This window comes from Pygocentrus nattereri, chromosome 24 (genome assembly GCF_015220715.1).
Source record: "Pygocentrus nattereri isolate fPygNat1 chromosome 24, fPygNat1.pri, whole genome shotgun sequence".
NCBI classification, from domain to species: domain Eukaryota; kingdom Metazoa; phylum Chordata; class Actinopteri; order Characiformes; family Serrasalmidae; genus Pygocentrus; species Pygocentrus nattereri.
In genome coordinates, this window is record NC_051234.1 from 31,707,752 (window position 1) to 31,729,344 (window position 21,593).

Below are 21,593 nucleotides of genomic sequence, written 5' to 3' on the forward strand. Positions count from 1 at the left end.
ACAGACACTCCTGAAACAGACACTACTAAACAGTCACTCCTGAAACAGACACTACTAAACAGTCACTCCTGAAACAGACACTACTAAACAGTCACTCCTGAAACAGTCACTCCTGAAACAGTCACTCCTGAAACAGTCACTCCTGAAACAGTCACTCCTGAAACAGACACTCCTGAAACAGACACTACTAAACAGTCACTCCTGAAACAGACACTACTAAACAGTCACTCCTGAAACAGACACTCCTCAAACAGTCACTCTTGAAACAGCAAAAGATCAAAACGGTCATGTTTTCATCAGCCAAAGGGACATTTGGTCCCCACAATAAGCTAAATATATACTCTAACACACACATAAACACCAATCAGGCGTCACGTTCTGACCACCTCCTTGTTTCTACGCTCACTGTCCACTTTATCAGCTCCACTTACTGTATAGCTGCACTCTGTAGTTCTACAGTTACAGACTGTAGTCCATCTGTTTCTCTGATACTCTGTTACCCTGTTCTTCAGTGGTCAGGACCCCCATGGACCCTCACAGAGCAGGTACTATTTGGGTGGTGGATCATTCTCAGCACTGCAGTAACACTGACGTGGTGGTTGTGTGTTAGTGTGCGTTGTGTTGGTCTGAGTGGATCAGACACAGCAGTGCTGGATGAGTTATTAATATTAAAAAAAGGAACATTTGAGAAGAGAAGGGAAAAAAAGTTTTCTTGCCCAAAGTGACATAACCCTCAAAGACATCCGCCTGAACACCAGAGGAAAAAAAATCAAAACGTGTGTGTGTTATTCATCAATCGTGTTAGTGTGGTGGTTCTCCTCACCAGATTCTTGAGCAGTGCGGACAGCTCCTTGGTCAGGGTGGAGAACTTAACGAACGCTGTTCCCAGATCAGGGTTATCCCGGCTGATGAAGTTACTGCCAAACTTATCCAGCGCCTGAGCGTACGTCTCCTCATTCTGAATGTGATCTACATAAACAAAAAGACATGTACAGTTAACAGCAGCTCACAAGCTTCCGGGTCTCCCCTCTGCCTCCAGCGACCCCACTCACTACAAACCCCATAATTCTCTGCACACTCACGTCACAAACTCAACCCCTCATGGACAAGATCCACGTGACTGGATTACTGAACTGTTTACACCTGATATTCATTTCCTATTTGCTATATAAACCGGCCTGTTTGTTACCTTCTTTGCAAAGTATTGCCAACCTTGTCAGATGCTTACAGAGCCTTCTTTATCTTCACTGATCTTTCTGTGTTTCTTTATCTCCCTGTATCATTTCTCGTTTATGGATTATACTTCTGTACCGGTTTCCTTGCCCTGTAATGTCCAGGCAAACTACTAGGCCTACTAGATAGGACCTGAGCAATTAGAGCTGAACAGTTGCAGCTATAGGCACTCTACTCAAGGAGTGCTCACATGCTGCTCGTTGCTCAGTCTTGAGTTCACTCTACCACTTGCAGGTTGCATCCCACTCGAGTTTCGAGCCTATTGTTTTTCTCAAGATAATCCAAGTGTAGGTATTTTAAAAAATGAATAAAAATCTCTTGAACATTCTCTCGCCCACGTTACTCATGATCTCTTAGAAGCCCAGCTGTGACACTTCCTGTTCTCTCCTTTGCCTCTGCAGACCCCACTCACTAACAGGAACAGTAATAGGGTTTTTCAGTGCATGTAAACTTACTCTGATTTCTTTCGTTTCTCTCAGTCTGTGCATATGTGCAAACACAGTGCTGTCCTAGAAACAGCAAACAGTTTAGTTACTGGTTGCAAACCTGAAAATTTCTTTAATAAAATACCCTTGAAGATCCATCTTTTCTATGCTACATTTAGCTTGAGAATAAAAACCGCACTGAAACATGCAAACAGGCAAAGCTATCGGCTATTCAAATGGCTTATTCACTTTCAAATATTCTAGTTATAAAACTTATGGCATTGTATCTAATATTTACTGCAGACCTAATTGCTTAATAGCTTTGTGATAAGTTAACCCCACTCTACTGAAGCCCCCAAAAATCTTCACTTCTGTTTAACTGTCTATTTTTATTGCTTTCTTCAGTGACCAGCAGCACAGTCCACTATAACTGAAATGAAACATTAATAATAAAAACACATAAAAATACAGTAGAAAATAATGAAAATAATTAAAATGTAGCTAAAATTTAAAAGTTAATCAAATCAAAATAAAATAAAAGGAGAATAAGATAAAAAAGTCAAGTAAAATTAGTTAATGACTAAAATAATAGTAAAATAATTATAATTAAAATAAGAATATAAATAAATCAATAAACAAATAAACATTAAAATACTGAAAATAAGACAGTAATAATAAAAAATTCCTGTAAACCCGTTGCAGGCTCTCTGGTTACTGTTCTAGCATTTTCACAATTCCATACATTTGTGTATTAAAACCATTTTGAACTAAAATACCTTAAAATGTGGGACAGTTACAACAATGTCTGCGTTTACATGCAAACATGTTCTCCAAACCAACTGAAAACATTCAGATTACAAATTAAGACCGAGGTCTTTATTCACACTCAACAATCTGATGGAAAATCTTCATTTACATCCTCGCTACAAGTAATCCAATGTAAAATGACGCGCATGCATGGAGAACCGCTAAGTGTAGACGTTACCATGACAACCAGCATCACGTGAGGTCCAGTCAGAGTGAGATGAGCAGCAGTGAGCAGTGATTGTGTTTTTAACTGCTTTAAAATGACGTCAGACTCAGGAAAACGTCCTTCACACGTCCTTATTAAAGAAGGCCGAGAGGAAGACGTCGTGCTCTGAGACACATAAGCTGGACGTCCGTCCCACCGCCGTCTTTTAAAGATCAGAGCATGAACTTCGTCTCCTCTGCAGACCAGTTTCTGCTCCGCCGTGTTGAACGGTATAAACTCTCACTGTGACGCGACGCACATGCAGAACGGACTGAAACTTTCCGATAGGGAATGTAATCGGATACAGGAGTTTACACGGGTACTATTCTTCTGTTTAACTGATTATTCACAGGATTACCCACCTCGATCAGTCGGATAGAAATTGAACTCCAAACGACCTCAAATCAGACTAGACTATTCCGACTGAGGTGTCTACATGGACGTGTTCTATTCAGATTGAGCTAACAGTCGAATTATTAATGGATTATTTGGCTGCATGTAAACGTGGCTAATGAAAGATAAATGCATCTGACAGGTTTTATACAGTAATTTGACCATAAAAAGCCTGCAGATCACCAACTCCTCCATCTCAACATGTAAACTGCAGTAACGTGCTGTGTGTGTGTTTCTAGTGGGAGAGAGGAGCTGTGTAGGTTGGTGAGGGGGTGGCAGAAAACCACAATGTAAGATCCTTTAGAAATGGACTGTAATGCGCTCCTTTAGCCGCAATCAGCTTTATTGCACACATTTATTACTGAAGATGATTCCCTGCAGATGTCTTGAGATTCATGAGCCAACAAAAGCTTTTGGTTCCACCGCTTTCGAGCACTGCAATCAGACTAGCACTGAGGAGTATTGACAAAACTCAATATCACAATGTTTTCCAAAGACAGCGCAATGCAAATAAACTCTGAAATAAAGGCACTAAACTGCCACTGGGGTGGGACCCTCAAGGCTCCATCTCCGTCCCTTCAGTCAGGGAACATAACTGAACCATAATCCACTGAAATGATCTGTTCTAAGCTGTACTGACTCCACACACCCCGCCTCGCCTCGCCTCGCGGCTTTTACTCTACTGCTCTGTTTTAAAAGCGTTGTAAGTCGCTTTGGATAAAAGCGTCTGCTAAATGTAAATGTTATGTAATGTAAAAAACATTCGGTTATGAAAAGGAACAAATTCCAACTTTTCACCTGGAGGAACTGATTTAAGCTCCACAATCAGACCTTAGAACCACTGTAGAACCTTTGAGGGAACATCTACACTGTTTGTACCCTGATGAACGAAGAATGTACCTGCACAGAACCTTCATTTCTAACTGTGTACACAGACCACCCTTCACTGATTTACAGTCAAAACTTCCCATTTTAAGATATTTCTGATGAGATTAGATAAAAGATGATCAATTTTCAGAACGAAGTGAAACGCCTGAGGAAAAATAATGAAGAAACAAGAATTTTCAAATTTGAAGCTGGAAAAAAAAATATATAAACATATCACGGCATAGATCAATTGCTACAGAAACTGTCAAACATGACACTTTAGTCTTTATATCTTCTATCTAAGTCTGATCTGAGGGTCTTGAGTCTGTGTTTTCCCCTCATGTAGCTCTTTTCTAAACTCAGTTCTTTTAGGCCGTTTTCACACTTGGACCGTTTCATGTTGGTTTCACACTGTTTTAGTTCTTTATCATGGGCTTGAGCGCTAATAAGGACTAGATAAAGAGTGTCCCCTTCACAGATCCATTACACTGGCTGTTTTTTTGCCAATCTGATTGAATTCATTCCGATTATATATTAAGACTAAGGTATAAACTCTCACTGTGACGTGACGCACATGCAGGACGGACTTAAACTTTCCGATAGGGAATGTAATCGGATACAGACGTTTACACTGATACTAATCTTCTATTATTTACAGGATTACCCACCTCATTCAATCGGATAGAAACTGTATTCTGAATTGCCTCAATCGAACTAGACTATTCCGACTGAAGTGTTTACTTGAAGTTGGATTATTAACAGATTATTAGGCTGCATGTAAACATGGCTAATGTAGCTTGTTTCCCTTCAGGTTCTCTGTTAACAGCACCAGTTTGATTCATTTAGAAAGAACTCAATGTGAAACACACTTACAGTAAACCTGAAAGGGAACCAGCTGCAAATAAACTCAGTGGGTTTTGTTTCTACAACACAAGCAAACTTTAAAGGGCATTATGTTCTCCTTCTGGTCCTCTTTAGCACAGATGAGATCTCAGGCCACTTCTTGTTCACTCCAAACTCTTTCAAAATGAGCCACATTCAAGCCCACTGTAAAGTACTGTAAACACTGTATTTATATTACATTATATTATAATGTTTGTTGCCGTTTTATAAAAGCAACAAGCCACTGGGGTCTGTTCTTTAACCATGAAGCAAAACGCAAAGCAGACCGTTTTGTTTTGAGAATGCACAAATTAAACTGACCACAAAATGAACGCCAAACAAACCACACTGAGACGTGGTCCGAGTTTGATTCATTTTGGGGGGCTCTTAAAGGGGGTCTGAGTTTGTCTGATGTTCACATCTGCTCCGTAAACCATGACAGAACGGCCACTGTGAGTCCACTGAGTCTCAACTTTTATCTGGAGTCACTACTAAGACTGAGTGAGCTCAGATAACATAGGAGAGAGAGAGAGAGAGAGAGAGAGAGAGAGAGAGACAGAGAGAGAGAGACAGAGACAGAGAGAGGGGAGGGGGAGGGCGGAAGGAGAGGGTGGTAGGTAGAGGTAGGGAGAGTGAGATGGGGGCGAGGCAGAGGGATGGAAGGAGGGAGGCAGGTAGGAAGGGAGGGAGAGAGAGGGAGGCAGGTAGGAAGGGAGAGGGAGGGAGAGGCAGGTAGGAAGGGAGAGAGAGAGAGAGAGAGAGAGAGAGAGAGAGAGAGACAGAGAGAGAGACAGAGAGAGAGGGAAAAAGACACTGTGAGGGAGAGAGACACACAGTGAGAGAGAGAGACACTGTGAGGGAGAGAGACACACATAGTGAGAGAGAGAGACACATAGTGAGAGAGAGACACTGTGAGAGTGTGGCTGTGTTTATTTACCTTGGCCAGAGTTGTAGATGGCTTTAACCGACTTCTTGACCTTCTGCAGTGAAGTCCTGTCCTGATCCAAGGCCTGAGGACAGAAATACGGGAGAGTGTAGAGTTAGAAAACACACAAAAAAGACACGTTCAAACAGAAAGAGAGAGAGAGGAGAGGAGAGAGGGAAAAAGGAAAACACTGAATCGAGAGCTCCGCACCTGCTCCGCAGCTAAACGTCTGGCAGAGGAGCGAGAGGGGAACCACGGAGAGCGTGTAATAAAGCCAGTGCTGTAATTCTGGCAAAACAGTTTTCTCTATGAATCAGAGCTTCAAGCGATCCGAACTTGGTTCTAGCATCATTTTTCACAATTACACTTATGGAAAAACAATAAATGAAAGTGCAGCACTGCTGTAAAGCGGTCAGCAGAGAACAGGTCTTATAAATCATGATCTGAGGAAGCGAAAATTACTGTAATCACTCCGGCCTCTGTTGCCTGGACAGCGAACGCCATTCAAATCACAGCTAATTATCCAAAACCGTGGGCCAATCAAGCGAACAGCTGAGCTGCACTAATCAAATCAGGGCACGGCTAATCAGCATTGCTGTTTCACAAAAAAACTCCGTTTAAATAAGTAAATGGCTTTCAGCGTGATTATGCGCTTCGTGACTCACCGTCTATCTGAACAAGCCTCTGTTCTGCCTTTAGTCCTGTTCTATTCTGGGTGTTGAGAGTGACTAACAGAGGCCATCTAGACTCGACTTGCCCAGCTGAGTCTTTTCAGGACTGGACTGTAGGCGTCAAATGACCAATTAGCATTCGCTCTGGTATTTTATTAGTCTCCGCCAAGAAGTGGCACTGCCCAAAATCAGCATGGCTGTGTTCAAAACCGCAGTGCCTTAATATACATACTACACTGCTCAATGCTACTGATGGTGCTTCGTAGTTCGGTTCAGTTTGTTTTACTGACAAATTTACTGTATTTTCAAAGCAAAGCAACAAATATCGTCTATATATATTAAAAGTAAATAAATAAATAAAACTAAGATTGATAAAGAAAAAAGAGAAAGTACTAATTATGAATCAATAATGTCAAATTTTAGATAATAACTAAAAAGGGAAAGCTTTTGAACAAAGTTGGTTGGAAAAAGCCAGTTTATTATGTTAAAATGTTAAAATGGTGGTAGATGGTTGCTAAAGTGCTGCTAGGCAGTTGCTATGGCGTCTAGGGCTGGTTGGTAAGGAGTTGTTAGGTGGTTCCCATGGTGTCCCAGGTTGTTGTTAAAGTGTTGCTAGGTGGTTGTTATGCTATTAAACACAGCATTACCTTAAACCGATACTTTAAAACCACTGCCATCTTTAATTTACTGATACCTTAAATACATTGCCACCTTAAATTTACTGTTACCTTGAATACACTGCCACCTTAAGTTCACTGCCACCTAAAATTTACTGATACCTTCGAGACATTCTGCTGTGGAATCGCAACAGGGCAGTGACAGAGCCTCGTGTTGCCGACCCATGGGCTAATTAAAGCACCGACACAGGTTTAGATGATGATGATTCAAGTCAGTCATAGAAATGTGTAATTCAACCTTGATCTGCAGCACTGCTGTGTCTGATCCACTCAGACCAGCACAACACACACTAACACACCACCACCACCACATCAGTGTTACTGCAATGCTGAGAATGACCCACCACCCAAACAGTACCTGCTCTGTGAGGGTCCATGGGGGTCCTGACCTCTGAAGAACAGGGTAACAGAGTATCAGAGAAACAGATGGACTACAGTCTGTAACTGTGGAACTACAGAGTGCAGCTATACAGTAAGTGGAGCTGATAAGGTGGACAAGGAGGTGGTCAGAACGTTACGGCTGACCTGGAGTTTGCTTCCATAGTCCTGCACTGGAGCTACAAAACTACTACAACTAACAAAGTAACAGAAAGTTATGACCCACCAATTAGGATCACGAAACCGTCTTTAACAGCCTCAACCAAGAACAATGGGAGCCATAAAAGTCAAACATTACGTCCAGCTCAGAAAGAACGGGCCGTGCCGAGCAGCTGGGCTAATTAACTTTCACGATGTAATTAACAGCCAGCCTTCGGCCCCCCCCCGAACGTTTTTACGTGCACTTTCCCAATTAGAGAAACTGCTCCAAATCCAGAGGGGGCGTGTACAATGGCAGACCCCAACCTTTGATCCTGCTCCCAAAGGTTTAGCAGCTAATGCTAACCCAGGCCCACATTGAGAAAAGCGGTTCCTCCGACGTTCCGCTCACTGGGGAACCCTCTCTCTGTGATTAAGACTCTGCTCAGTTATTACGGGAGCTTCCTCAACATCAGAATCTCACTGATCCACGTGCTCTTGCTGACGGCCGACGTTTTTGATGTTCTCTACAGGGTCTAGACGTTTGAACTAGAAACTTCTGGAGGAGCTGTTTGAAGTCTAGAATCGTTAAATACTGTGGGCCCACTTGCCTGTAAACCAGAAACCCCTTGAGCCGAGAAAGGAGAAGTTTAGGCCCAATCCCATTTCTTATTTTAAGCCCTACCCCTTGCTTTTGAGTGTCATCTTGCCCCTTGGAAACGTCCCCCTACATATCTGGGCCATTCTACAGAAACGTCCCCAGTGTTTACAGATATGTTACACGTGAAAAGTATTTTAGGGTTACAATAATTCATATTTTAACATAAAACAATCTTATTTTAACAGTTGCACCTTCTTGAGCCTCAATTTAGAAAGGCTGGTTTTTAAATCAATCATAAAGAATTCCGAGCACCGCAGAAGCTCGTCGTTGGCCATATTTTGAAGAAAAAGAAAACTACAATCATCTATACATGACTACGAAATACATAAATGAAATGACAAAGAAAACAACTGACAAATAAATATTATAAAATATATAATAAAAGTCCTCAGGAGTCGTGTCACTGGTGTTACTGCGACTCTTATTCTGAAATAAAAGTCACGCCGATGACGTCACTCGACCTCCTTTGACCTGTTGTCTGAGGATCTATGGAGAAAAGCTCATGGTGAGTCCACTGTGTCTCTCAGTTCTCAGAGATCTTCTCATTCAGCTCATGATCTCATACGAAGCTTCTAGCTGACGTCACCGGTGTGACCGAATTTATTCTGAGGTCACTGTGAAAAAACAAACACAAATGGATTAAATTCCATATTTTAGTGGACGTTCCCTGATGGACAGCGTGTGGTTTGATGTTCTGTAGCAGCCGTTTAGTTAAATGCATTTTCTCTGGTGTTTCCTTTAAGTGGAACACCGATGACGGTCAGTAACACCAGTGACTCCAATGGCGAGACGGCCGAAGTCTGCCTACGGACAGTAATTGAGGTATTATAACGCACACAAACGGCATTTATAGGCACATTACGCTGTGAAGCTGCTCTAAAACCGTGCCTTTCATCTTTAGGACTCGATTCAGCAGACGGTGGTGGAGTCCCCCTTTACGGAGAAGTGTGTATACTGTGTACACTGTATTTGGTCTTCAGGCTGTTGGTCTTCAAACGCACTGCCACTTCCTCTGGATTGTCACAGAAAAGGAAGTTATCAACACATGGAAACTTGCAAGCCAGCAGCTCAGTTCGCCTCTCCCTTCTTTACGTCTACAGGAGACTGAGAGCAACTCATTTCAGCGTCATGTTCGTGTGGTGGTGTGGCGATGTGATGCTTCATGACGGCGATGTAACGGGAAAAAACGATTTTAATTCAATATTACCACGTCTAATTTCTGTCTCTGAGTGGCTAAATAACTGAGGGTGGGGGATGCGGTAAAAATATTACATCATGACTCTTCAATACATTTTCACGATACATGATGTGCATCATATTTAGCTTTTCTGAGGTTTAATAAGTTGAAACAGACAAAATGGACCTGTTAGTGCCACAAATAAAAATATTATACTACCACTAATTACCACCACTACTATTACCACCACCACCACCACCACCACCACTACTACTACCACTACTACACCTCTACTAATATTACTATTACCACCACCACCACTACTACTACCACTACTACACCTCTACTAATATTACTATTACCACCACCACTACCACTACTATTACCACCACCACCACCACCACCACTACTACTACTACCACTACTACACCTCTACTAATATTACTATTACCACCACCACCACTACTACTACCACTACTACACCTCTACTAATATTACTATTACCACCACCACTACCACTACTATTACCACCACCACCACCACCACCACTACTACTACTACCACTACTACACCTCTACTAATATTACTATTACCACCACCACCACCACCACTACTACTACTACCACTACTACACCTCTACTAATATTACTATTACCACCACCACCACCACCACTACTACTACCACTACTACACCTCTACTAATATTACTATTACCACCACCACTACCACTACTATTACCACCACCACCACCACCACCACCACTACTACCACTACTACACCTCTACTAATATTACTATTACCACCACCACTACCACTACTATTACCACCACCACCACCACTACTACTACCACTACTACACCTCTACTAATATTACTATTACCACCACCACTACCACTACTATTACCACCACCACCACCACCACCACTACTACTACCACTACTACACCTCTACTAATATTACTATTACCACCACCACTACCACTACTATTACCACCACCACCACCACCACCACTACTACTACCACTACTACACCTCTACTAATATTACTATTACCACCACCACTACCACTACTATTACCACCACCACCACCACCACTACTACTACCACTACTACACCTCTACTAATATTACTATTACCACCAGCACTACCACTACTATTACCACCACCACCACCACCACCACTACTACTACCACTACTACACCTCTACTAATATTACTATTACCACCACCACTACCACTACTATTACCACCACCACCACCACCACCACTACCACACCTCTACTAATATTACTATTACCACCACTACCACTACTATTACCACCACCACCACCACCACTACTACTACCACTACTACACCTCTACTAATATTACTATTACCACCACCACTACTACTACTATTACCACCACCACCACCACCACCACTACTACTATTACTACTACTACTACTACCACCACCACTATTACTACTACTACCACCACCACTACTACCACTACTACACCTCTACTAATATTACTATTACCACCACCACTACCACTACTATTACCACCACCACCACCACCACTACTACTACCACTACTACACCTCTACTAATATTACTATTACCACCACCACTACCACTACTATTACCACCACCACCACCACCACCACTACTACTACCACTACTACACCTCTACTAATATTACTATTACCACCACCACTACCACTACTATTACCACCACCACCACCACCACCACTACTACACCTCTACTAATATTACTATTACCACCACCACTACCACTACTATTACCACCACCACCACCACCACTACTACCACACCTCTACTAATATTACTATTACCACCACCACTACCACTACTATTACCACCACCACCACCACCACTACTACCACTACTACACCTCTACTAATATTACTATTACCACCACCACTACTACTACTATTACCACCACCACCACCACCACCACTACTATTACTACCACCACTATTACTACCACCACCACCACCACCACCACCACTACTACTATTACTACTACTACTACTACCACCACCACTATTACTACTACTACCACCACCACTACTACCACTACTACACCTCTACTAATATTACTATTACCACCACCACCACCACCACTACTACCACCACCACTACTACCACCACTATTACTACCACCACCACTACCACCACCACCACTACTACTACTACTACCACCACTATTACTACTACCACCACCACCACCACCACCACCACCACCAACACTACTACTACCGCCTCTCGTCTACTACTACTACCACTACTACAGCTCTACTAATATTACTATTACTACTCTACTACCACCACTACTACAGCTCTACTAATATTACTATTACTACTCTACTACCACCACTACTACAGCTCTACTAATATTATTACTACTACACTACTACCATTACTCTACCACTACTACTCTTCTTCTTCTTCTTCTTCTTCTTCCAGCTGCTCCCTTTAGGGGTCGCCACAGCGGATCATCTGCTTCCATCTTGCCCTATCCACTGCCTCCTCTACTTTTACACATACTACTAATAATAATCATAATTATTATCATTATTATTATTATACACCAACAATTAGTGATTTCATAAATCGTATTCCAAGCAGTCATATTATTATTATTATTATTATTATTATTATTATTATTATTATGTTTAGTATTAAATATAAGCTAAATATATACCCAGTCATCATTTATAGCGTATTTTCTATTGAGAGTCTGTCCCAAACCCTAACCTTCGATTTTAAAGTGAAGAGCTTTAGTTGTGCAGCGCAAGTCCTGCGTTTTTGTGTCACTATTGCAGCACAGAATCTTTTAGTCTGTGGGCGGGGCCTGGTGTTAGCCACGCCCCTGCATTTTAGAGCATTTTAGAGGCTGCATCCCTGTCCCTCATGGCCACATGGTGAGCAGTTAGATCCCATTGTTTTGAAGTAAATAACCACCCAGAGACAGCGAGGCCAATTGTGCTCTCTCAGACTCCTGGCTACGGACAGCAACACGGCCAAATGCTTAAACGGATGCGCAATTTTTAATAAAATAAATACTGCCCACCCCAAAATTACAAGGCCAGTAAAGTAGTGCCAGCGTGGACAGACTGAAAAGACAAACCAAGATTAGCAGAAGTAAGATGTAAAACTGCAATATAGGGTTTTTTTTTCGCTGACCTCACAGTCCTCACAGTCCACCGCACCCATACATCTGCAACAGCTGAACGAGGGATTTAGTTACACCACATACCGTAGATATACATGCACACACACACAGCACACAGTGAAGCTATAATCTACAACAGAACAATCAAGGATCATGAACGTACATTTGACGGACTCTGAAACGCTGTGCCTCATCTTAAGCCGACTGGAGGGTGAACTAGCAGCTCTGTACATCAAACAGAGAACTCTTTGAAGCAAAGAGCGTCACCAAATCCTGGGCGCTGTGTTCACCGAGACGGGCGTGGACAGCATAGTTTCAATTTTTATGAAGAATCAGCTGCATACCATCCCTGCAGCGTAATGACAGGGCAGCTAAGAGCAAGCTGTGTTCGCGTCTCTGTATGTGTGCGCTGCACCAGCATAACATCACGACCACCTCCTCGTTTCTATACTCACTGTCCACTTTATCAGCTCCACTGACCGTATAGCTGCTCTCTGTAGTTCTACAGTTACAGACTGTAGTCCATCTGTTTCTCTGATACTCTGTTACCCTGTTCTTCAGTGGTCAGGACCCCCATGGACCCTCACAGAGCAGGTACTATTTGGGCGGTGGATCATTCTCAGCACTGCAGTAACACTGACGTGGTGGTGGTGTGTTAGTGTGTGTTGTGCTGGTCTGAGTGGATCAGACACAGCAGTGCTGCTAGAGGTTTTAAACACCTCAGTGTCGCTGCTGGACTGAGAATAGTCCACCAACCAAAAATATCCAGCCAGCAGCGTCCTGTGGGCAGCGCCCTGTGACCACTGATGAAGGACTAGAGGATGACCAACACAAACTGTGCAGCAGCAGATGAGCTGTCGTCTCTGACTTTACATCTACAAGGTGGACCGACAAGGTAGGAGTGTCTAATAGAGTGGACAGTGAGTGGACAGAGTGTTTAAAACCTCCAGCAGCACTGCTGTGTCTGATCCACTCGTACCTGCACAACACACACTAACCCACCACCACCACCTCAGAATAAGAGTCTTATTCCGAACATCTATATCAGTATGAAAATGACTTCAGTTGTGATTGGCTGCTGTGTATCAGGCTTCACTCAAAGAGCAGTCTGAACGATATTCCTGATCAGTCCAGAAGCCATTAGGCTGATTCTATTGGGTGCAATTAAGCCAAATCTTCCTAATTGCCAGGAGAAAATTACAGTCCTCCAACTTCCACATTCTGTAGCTCAGATGTTTAATTGGTCCTCATGGCTTGTTTCTCACAAGGTGAAAAGCAGCGTCGGTGCGCCGTCTCTCTAAACTCCTCCGCACTCTAGAACTCCTCGGTTCTGAGGGCGGCAGACTGACAGGCGCTGATTCAGACCCACTACCTGTCCATCACTCGGCAGACACAGCTTCAGAATACAACACGAAAATGTGCAGACTAGAAAACAATCAACGCACTGGTTCAGTCAAGTAATGCTAATGTTGCTAATAATGAATGAAGGTGAATAGTCACCGATTAGCATTATTCAAATGACTTCCATTCAGTATTAGTAATGACAGGATGTACAATTACTGTACAAAAATCAGGAAACAGCCTTTTGTTTTATTCAATTTCCAGTCAAATCTGCCGTTAAGTACAAATGAAGGTGGCACTAATACAACATGAGATTAATACAAAATGATTTGAGGAAGCTGCTTGCTTGCATATCCTCACCAGTGGTATCTATATAATATTCAATCCTGTCTTTAACTATTTTGCATAATAAAACATCCTTATATAAAATATATCTACATTTAATTTGGTTGTTAAAGGTGGCTCTTATTACTAGTTACATAAAAGTAACTTTAAAAATGGGTTTTTTAAGAACGAACGGCGTTTAATTCACCAAGTATTCAGCCCATTCGGGGGGTATTAGTGACAAAATACAGCTTTTAAACTAAATATAAAAACTGTAACTGCAGAGACATCAGGATTACTAGGCTAGTTAGGTAAGACAGAGTTAGTACTCAGTACTTGGTACTCAGTACTAGGACTGGGCGATTGATCGAAAAGTAATCGAAATCGGCATTCAGAGCCTCTAACCGACGTAATCTGGCCCATGTCGGTTATTTTGATGATTATCTGCTAATCCTTTCCCGACTCTGTGTGTTCATGTTCTATCCCCTTCAAAACGTCCGTCATCACGTGACTCCGCCACGTCCAGTCCGAGACACGGAAGCTAAGGCTACGTTCACGCAGCAGGTAAAAGTGGCTCAAATCTGATTTTTTTTGTTTGGCTGTTCAAAATGTGACCTAAATGGACACCGGGCGGCACGGTGGCGTGGTGGGTAGCGCTGTCGCCTCACAGCGAGGAGGGTCTGGGTTCGATTCCCCGGCCGGGTGACCGGGGTCCTCTCTGTGTGGAGTCTGCATGTTCTCCCCGTGTCTGCATGGGGTTCCTCTGGGTTCTCCGGTTTCCTCCCACAGTCCAAAGACATGCAGTCAGGCCAATTGGACGTGCTAAATTGCCCCTGGGTGTGAGTGACTGTCTGTGTCTGTCTGTCTGCCCTGTGATGGACTGGCGACCTGTCCAGGGTGTATCCAGCCTTCCGCCTGATGACTGCTGGGATAGGCTCCAGCACCCCCCCGCGACCCTGACGGAGAAGAGGCTTAGAAAATGGGTGGATGGATATATTTACAGTACGAACCTTGTCAGTGAACTATGAGGGGGAAAACAAACACAATAGTTCATTAATCGTAATCGAGGTAAAACATTCAATCAATGGTGACATCGATTTGAGGCCATTTCGCCCCGAACTACTCAGTGCTGGTATCGGTAGGGAAAACGTGGCATCGAGTACAAGTGGCATTGCTAAATCATTAGAATACCGAACTTGAGGTGCAGGAAAATACCCCTGCAGACGTTCGCCAGACGTGTCTGATCTTCAGAGTCGGACCAAATCAGACTGAGCCGTAAAACTGACCCAGTAAAAACTGAAAAGCTGCTCAGTGGTGACGACAGTTTGGGAATTTAGTGTAAGGAGCTGGAGAACAAACTGCCGGCTGAGCAGCGAGTGGGCGGAGCTCGTTACTCTGACGTAGCAACGAGCTGCTCGTTAAGGAGCTCTAATTAGGAGGAAGGAACTGAACATTAAAACATATTAAACGCCGCGTTCACGGCGTTTAGTCATTTCTTACTGTATTTATTTAACTGCTGTATTAAAGCAGTAGAGACACTCGAGGAGGGAGTTATCACCAATAACATCACGGCTGGGATGATCTACAGACACCAAACCACAGCCAGGATGGTATTTAGTGATAACACACTCCCTCTCAGGATCTACTGCTTAAGATGCTTTACAGAAAAATCCAGGTCCAAGCCTCCATGACCGTCGACAATGGCGACAGGAACTGAGGAACCAAGACTTAAAAGGGGAATCCATCCTCCAGCATTAATATATAAATAGTGTTAATATAAAAACAGCGTTAGTATAAAAACAGCGTTAGTATAAAAACGCTGGTTTACTACATTTTAAAAAGGCTCTTCAAGCTCACACATCACTTACAAAAACAGCCCTTCAGAAGCGGTTCTTGCTCCAAAGCAAGTATTTATATTTTATAGGGTCAGGGAGGCCTGATAAAACAGGTCATCTACTACACAACAGGACACTGAGAGACTCTCATCGCTTTACTTTTGAAAGTATCCCCTCGTTTTTTTGTGCATCTGCACATTCGTCACAGTTAACGTGGACAGACCTTTTAATAGGTTTCATGAGGACGCCAAGTTTCTTCGCAGGGAAACAAGGTCAGCTGTTTGAATACTTTGGTTAACCAGCCCTGACCAACAGGCCAGACATTACACAATAACTTTGTAAGTGGCTGTAAAACTTTTAAAAATAGTCAGAGTTCAATATAGACTGAAAGTCGGGGCAGCAGCAGTGAGCAGTCTGAATTGGTCAAGCTAAAGTTCAGCCATAACGTGCTTCAGACTTCTGCCCACCGTAACATCTCAGCCAAACACGGTCAAAAGTGGCACTTTCCGTTTTCGGCCCAGAGAAAAAACAGAACATAATATAGTCTGCATCATGAAATGGTTCTTCAGATGGAGAAAGTGTTGTAGATGGTTCTTCAGACTGATGGAGAACGTGTTGTAGATGGTTCTTCAGACTTACGGAGAACGTGTTGTAGATGGTTTTTCAGACTGATGGAGAAAGTGTTGTAGATGGTTCTTCAGACTGATGAAGAACGTGTTGTAGATGGTTCTTCAGACTTACGGAGAACGTGTTGTAGATGGTTTTTCAGACTGATGGAGATGAAGTGGAGATGGAGATGAACTGAAGTGTTGTAGATGGTTCTTCAGACTGATGGAGAAAGTGTTGTAGATGCTTTTTCAGACTGATGAAGAACATGTTATGGAGGGTGCTTCAGACTGATGAAAGTGTTGCAGACGGTTCTTCAGACTGACGGAGAAAGTGTTGCAGACTGTTTTTCAGACTGATGAAGAACGTGTTATAGATGGTTGTTCAGACTGATGAAAGTTTTGTAGATGGTTCTTCAGACTGATGAAAGTGTTGCAGACGGTTCTTCAGACTGATGGAGAAAGTGTTGTAGATGGTTCTTCAGACTGATGAAGAACATGTTATAGAGGGTTCTTCAGACTGATGGAGAAAGTGTTGTAGATGGTTCTTCAGACTGATGAACGTGTTGTAGATGGTTCTTTATAGAACGATTTTGAAAAGGGTAATGCAGATGTGTTCAAACCATTCCACGGTTTCTACAGGGAACTGTTTGTATAATGATAGACAGACAGACCGACCGACAGACTGCTGGACATGCAGAACACAGCAAAACCTTATTTTAAGAATAAATTAAAACACTACAAGAGATCTGGGTATTTGTGCTCGTTTATATTTAAAAGATATATTTATACTTTAATCAGGACTTTATGAAATCTGCTTAGGACAGTGTATTTTCAGTCCACTTGACTAACCAGGCAAGAAAAGGTCCATGTTAAATCTTGTGGATTCTTAAAAATAACAGGCGTTTCTTTCCTCTAACAGAACCGCAGGTAAAGCTGCCAACAGGTTAAAACTCTCTGCAACTTCATTTTAAAGACTCTCAGAACTACATTGTGATTTTCCTCACATTCAAGCAACTCAGCACACAGCCTATCAGCTGCTGCTGCTCCACAAAGGGTTAACACATTGTTCTAAAGCTAAAGAAAACCACAAAACCAACATCCTGTCAGCGCTTTCTGAAGCTTCAGCAGAGGCATGAATGATGGAGCCAGAGAACATGACAGAACATCGCACCCGACAGGGAGTTCGAGCGTAAACACTAAATCCAGCCCTATTCTAATCCAGCCGCTCTCAGACTCCAGTCACATCTTTAAACTGCAGAAACAGCCAGGGCGTCGACCAAATCCTGAGAAGACCTGCCTCGGTTTCCTCAGAGAGAGCAGAAATCACAACTCAGGTTGAGAAGATCAAAACTTCCACCTGAGAAAAGCATCATTTAAGCCATGGACTCTTTCTGTTACTTCAATTTCAATTGGTGGTGTGTTAGTGTGTGTTGCGCTGGTACAACTGGATCAGACACAGTAGTTTCCACTCACTGTCCACTCTATTAGACACTCCTACCTCGTCGGTCCACCTTGTAGATGTAAAGTCAGAGACGACAGCTCATCTGCTGCTGCACAGTTTGTGTTGGTCATCCTCTAGTCCTTCATCAGTGGTCACAGGACGCCGCCCACAGGACGCTGTTGGCTGGATATTTTTGGTTGGTGGACTATTCTCAGTCCAGCAGCAACACTGAGGTGTTTAAAGACTCCAGCAGCACTGCTGTGTCTGATCCACTCAGTCCAGCACAACACACACTAACACACCACCACCACGTCAGTGTCACTGCAGTGCTGAGAATGATCCACCACCCAAACAGTACCTGCTCTGTGAGGGTCCATGGGGGTCCTGACCACTGAAGAACAGGGTAACAGAGTATCAGAGAAACAGATGGACTACAGTCTGTAACTGTAGAACTACAGAGTGCAGCTATACAGTCAGTGGAGCTGATGAAGTGGTATCTGATCTGTGTATCATATAGAAACTTCTACACTAATCTGAATGTCTTCACTGTCTCTCTCTCTCATTCTTCCTCTCTAGCTGAGCGCTGGGCGACGTCTGCCATACAGCATTCCACAGTATATTCATACAGTGCTTTCACATTCGCTGCTGAAAAGGAAGCGTCTTTCAGCCACTCCAGCCAAATCCTCTCCGCCAGGAATGCTTAGGCCAGCAGATGAAAGCCAAGAACAAAAGGAAAGAAAATAAATTTATGGTTAAGGGTTGTGAGAGGGTTGGAGTCATATTCAGATTCAAAAGCGCTGATAGGTTCTTTTTAAATATCCCAATACACAATGAATTGGTCATAACTGAAGTGGGGGATGTCCACTCACTAAAAGAAAATCTGCAGTCTGTAGATTTGAGTAATTGGACGTTTTCAGATTCAGAATCAATTGTCAAAATCTCTCACGTTTGCCTGCTTTTTTGCAGACGCTGCGGTAACATCTGGCTCTACCTGAGACTCGTGGACGGCCTCTTTCGTACCATTACAAATCCATCACCGTCTCAACGGACAGGCAGCAGCAGTAATGCGGTCACTGTACCGGACTGTGGCGAAGAGGGAGCTGAGCCATAGGGCAGAGCTCTCTGTTGTCCGGTCAGTCTACATCCCGACCCTCACCTATGGGTCATGAGCTGTGAGTGATGCCCAAAAGAATGAGATCGCAAATACAAGCGGCAGAAATGAGCGTCTTATATATATTATAGATATAGATATATATAGATATATTATATAAGATAATCCTTTATTAGTCCCACAGCGGGGAAATTCACAAATTATATAAACCATTATTAATTAATATTCTATACATTTAGTTTATTCAAATATTAACACTTTTCTCAGCAAATAAACACAAATTACACAAATGAACAGATTTTGAAAATGTGCCTAAGACTTTCACACAGTACTGCAAATTATGATTTTTTGTCGACGACTTCTTTAAATATGTCAAAGCAATGAAACATTTTCCAAACATGACTATAAACAACACGATTTTGGAAAACTATATAATTGCGATTTCTCTGAGCGATTTTAATTGGGATTGTTTTCTACATATACTGAGATATGGGCGTGTTTTGGGCTAAGAAGGCCAGCGTACATACTTCCTCTGACTTAACACAACATATAAGTTAAACAACACAACAGCCTGCCACTTGATTGTGGTTGTGATTTTACTGCTGCTTCTGATTAGTCAAATTCATTTACAAGCAGTTCATTAGATTTCACCAACATTTACTGAACATCAGATCAAATAAAGTCCAGTTCGGTCAGATTTCACCAACATTTACTGAACATCAGATCAAATAAAGTCCAGTTTGGTCAGATTTCACCAACATTTACTGAACATCAGATCAAATAAAGTCCAGTTTGGTCAGATTTCACCAACATTTACTGAACATCAGATCAAATAAAGTCCAGTTCGGTCAGATTTCACCAACATTTACTGAACATCAGATCAAATAAAGTCCAGTTCGGTCAGATTTCACCAACATTTACTGAACATCAGATCAAATAAAGTCCAGTTCGGTCAGATTTCACCAACATTTACTGAACATCAGATCAAATAAAGTCCAGTTTGGTCAGATTTCAACAACATTTACTGAACATCAGATCAAATAAAGTCCAGTTCGGTCAGATTTCACCAACATTTACTGAACATCAGATCAAATAAAGTCCAGTTCGGTCAGATTTCACCAACATTTACTGAACATCAGATCAAATAAAGTCCAGTTCGGTCAGATTTCACCAACATTTACTGAACATCAGATCAAATAAAGTCCAGTTCGGTCAGATTTCAACAACATTTACTGAACATCAGATCAAATAAAGTCCAGTTCGGTCAGATTTCAACAACATTTACTGAACATCAGATCAAATAAAGTCCAGTTCGGTCAGATTTCAACAACATTTACTGAACATCAGATCAAATAAAGTCCAGTTCGGTCAGATTTCAACAACATTTACTGAACATCAGATCAAATAAAGTCCAGTTCGGTCAGATTTCACCAACATTTACTGAACATCAGATCAAATAAAGTCCAGTTCGGTCAGATTTCAGCAACATTTACTGAACATCAGATCAAATAAAGTCCAGTTCGGTCAGATTTCAACAACATTTACTGTCAGTTTTCTCTTTTTAGATCACGTCATGTGGAATAACTTCCCTCTGACTCACTTTCTTCTCTGACTGCTGTTTCTCTCCTCGTCCCTCCCCTGTGTGGCGTCACTCACTCGAGTCTCAGAGCTCATCGTAATGCACAGATCTGATTGGCTGAGTAGCGTTATGTGTGATATTTACAGCGCTTGTGATTGGTCTGTGAGTCTCCGGCTGCTAAAGCTACCGTAATGACTAGAAAAGCTGTGCTGATTGAAACAGGACCACCCCGTCGAAACTAAATAATTCTCCACAGTTTATCGGTTACAGATCCTGGTCCACACAGGACAGAGTTTGGGTTCTGGACTCGGACCGCGGTCCACCTATTAGTGACCTCTGATCTACATAACGGGAAGCAGCAGGGTCAGAATAATATGAAAGGTAGTAAAAGAAATCACACACTGCAGGTCCAGACTGTATATAAGCTGTGCTTACTGCTCAAGTCTACAGTTTGACTGACTGTACGCTGCCTATAGCCTCTCCCTGCAGCCACAGCCATCATGACCTACATTCCCAGGTGCACTCAAAACATGCAAGAACACACATGCACAAACACACACATGCGCACACACACACACACACACACACGTATACAGCAGAGCACTTTTTCTAGACATCCTATATGTCCTTTTTATACAACAGTTAGTTCCGGTCACGCAAGCTGATTGGTTTTTGCTGTTATTTCGCCATAAAATCACGGGTTTTTCCACAAACACTGCATCACTGTTGCCGTTGCT

The 21,593-nt window shown here is 42.6% G+C and overlaps 1 protein-coding gene across 8 annotated transcripts in view; it reads right to left on the reverse strand.

The window, feature by feature from the left end:
- Nucleotides 1–21,593, reverse strand: part of asap1b (ArfGAP with SH3 domain, ankyrin repeat and PH domain 1b) — a 146,494-nt gene that overhangs the window by 88,469 nt on the left and 36,432 nt on the right. For all 8 annotated transcript variants that reach the window (XM_017709225.2, XM_017709227.2, XM_017709223.2 and 5 more), the window contains exons 2-3: nucleotides 5,750–5,822; nucleotides 824–969 (exon numbers count right to left, since the gene is read on the reverse strand). In XM_017709225.2, coding sequence (XP_017564714.1) covers nucleotides 824–969; nucleotides 5,750–5,822 — 219 coding nt within the window. The remainder of the gene's footprint in view (nucleotides 1–823; nucleotides 970–5,749; nucleotides 5,823–21,593) is intronic.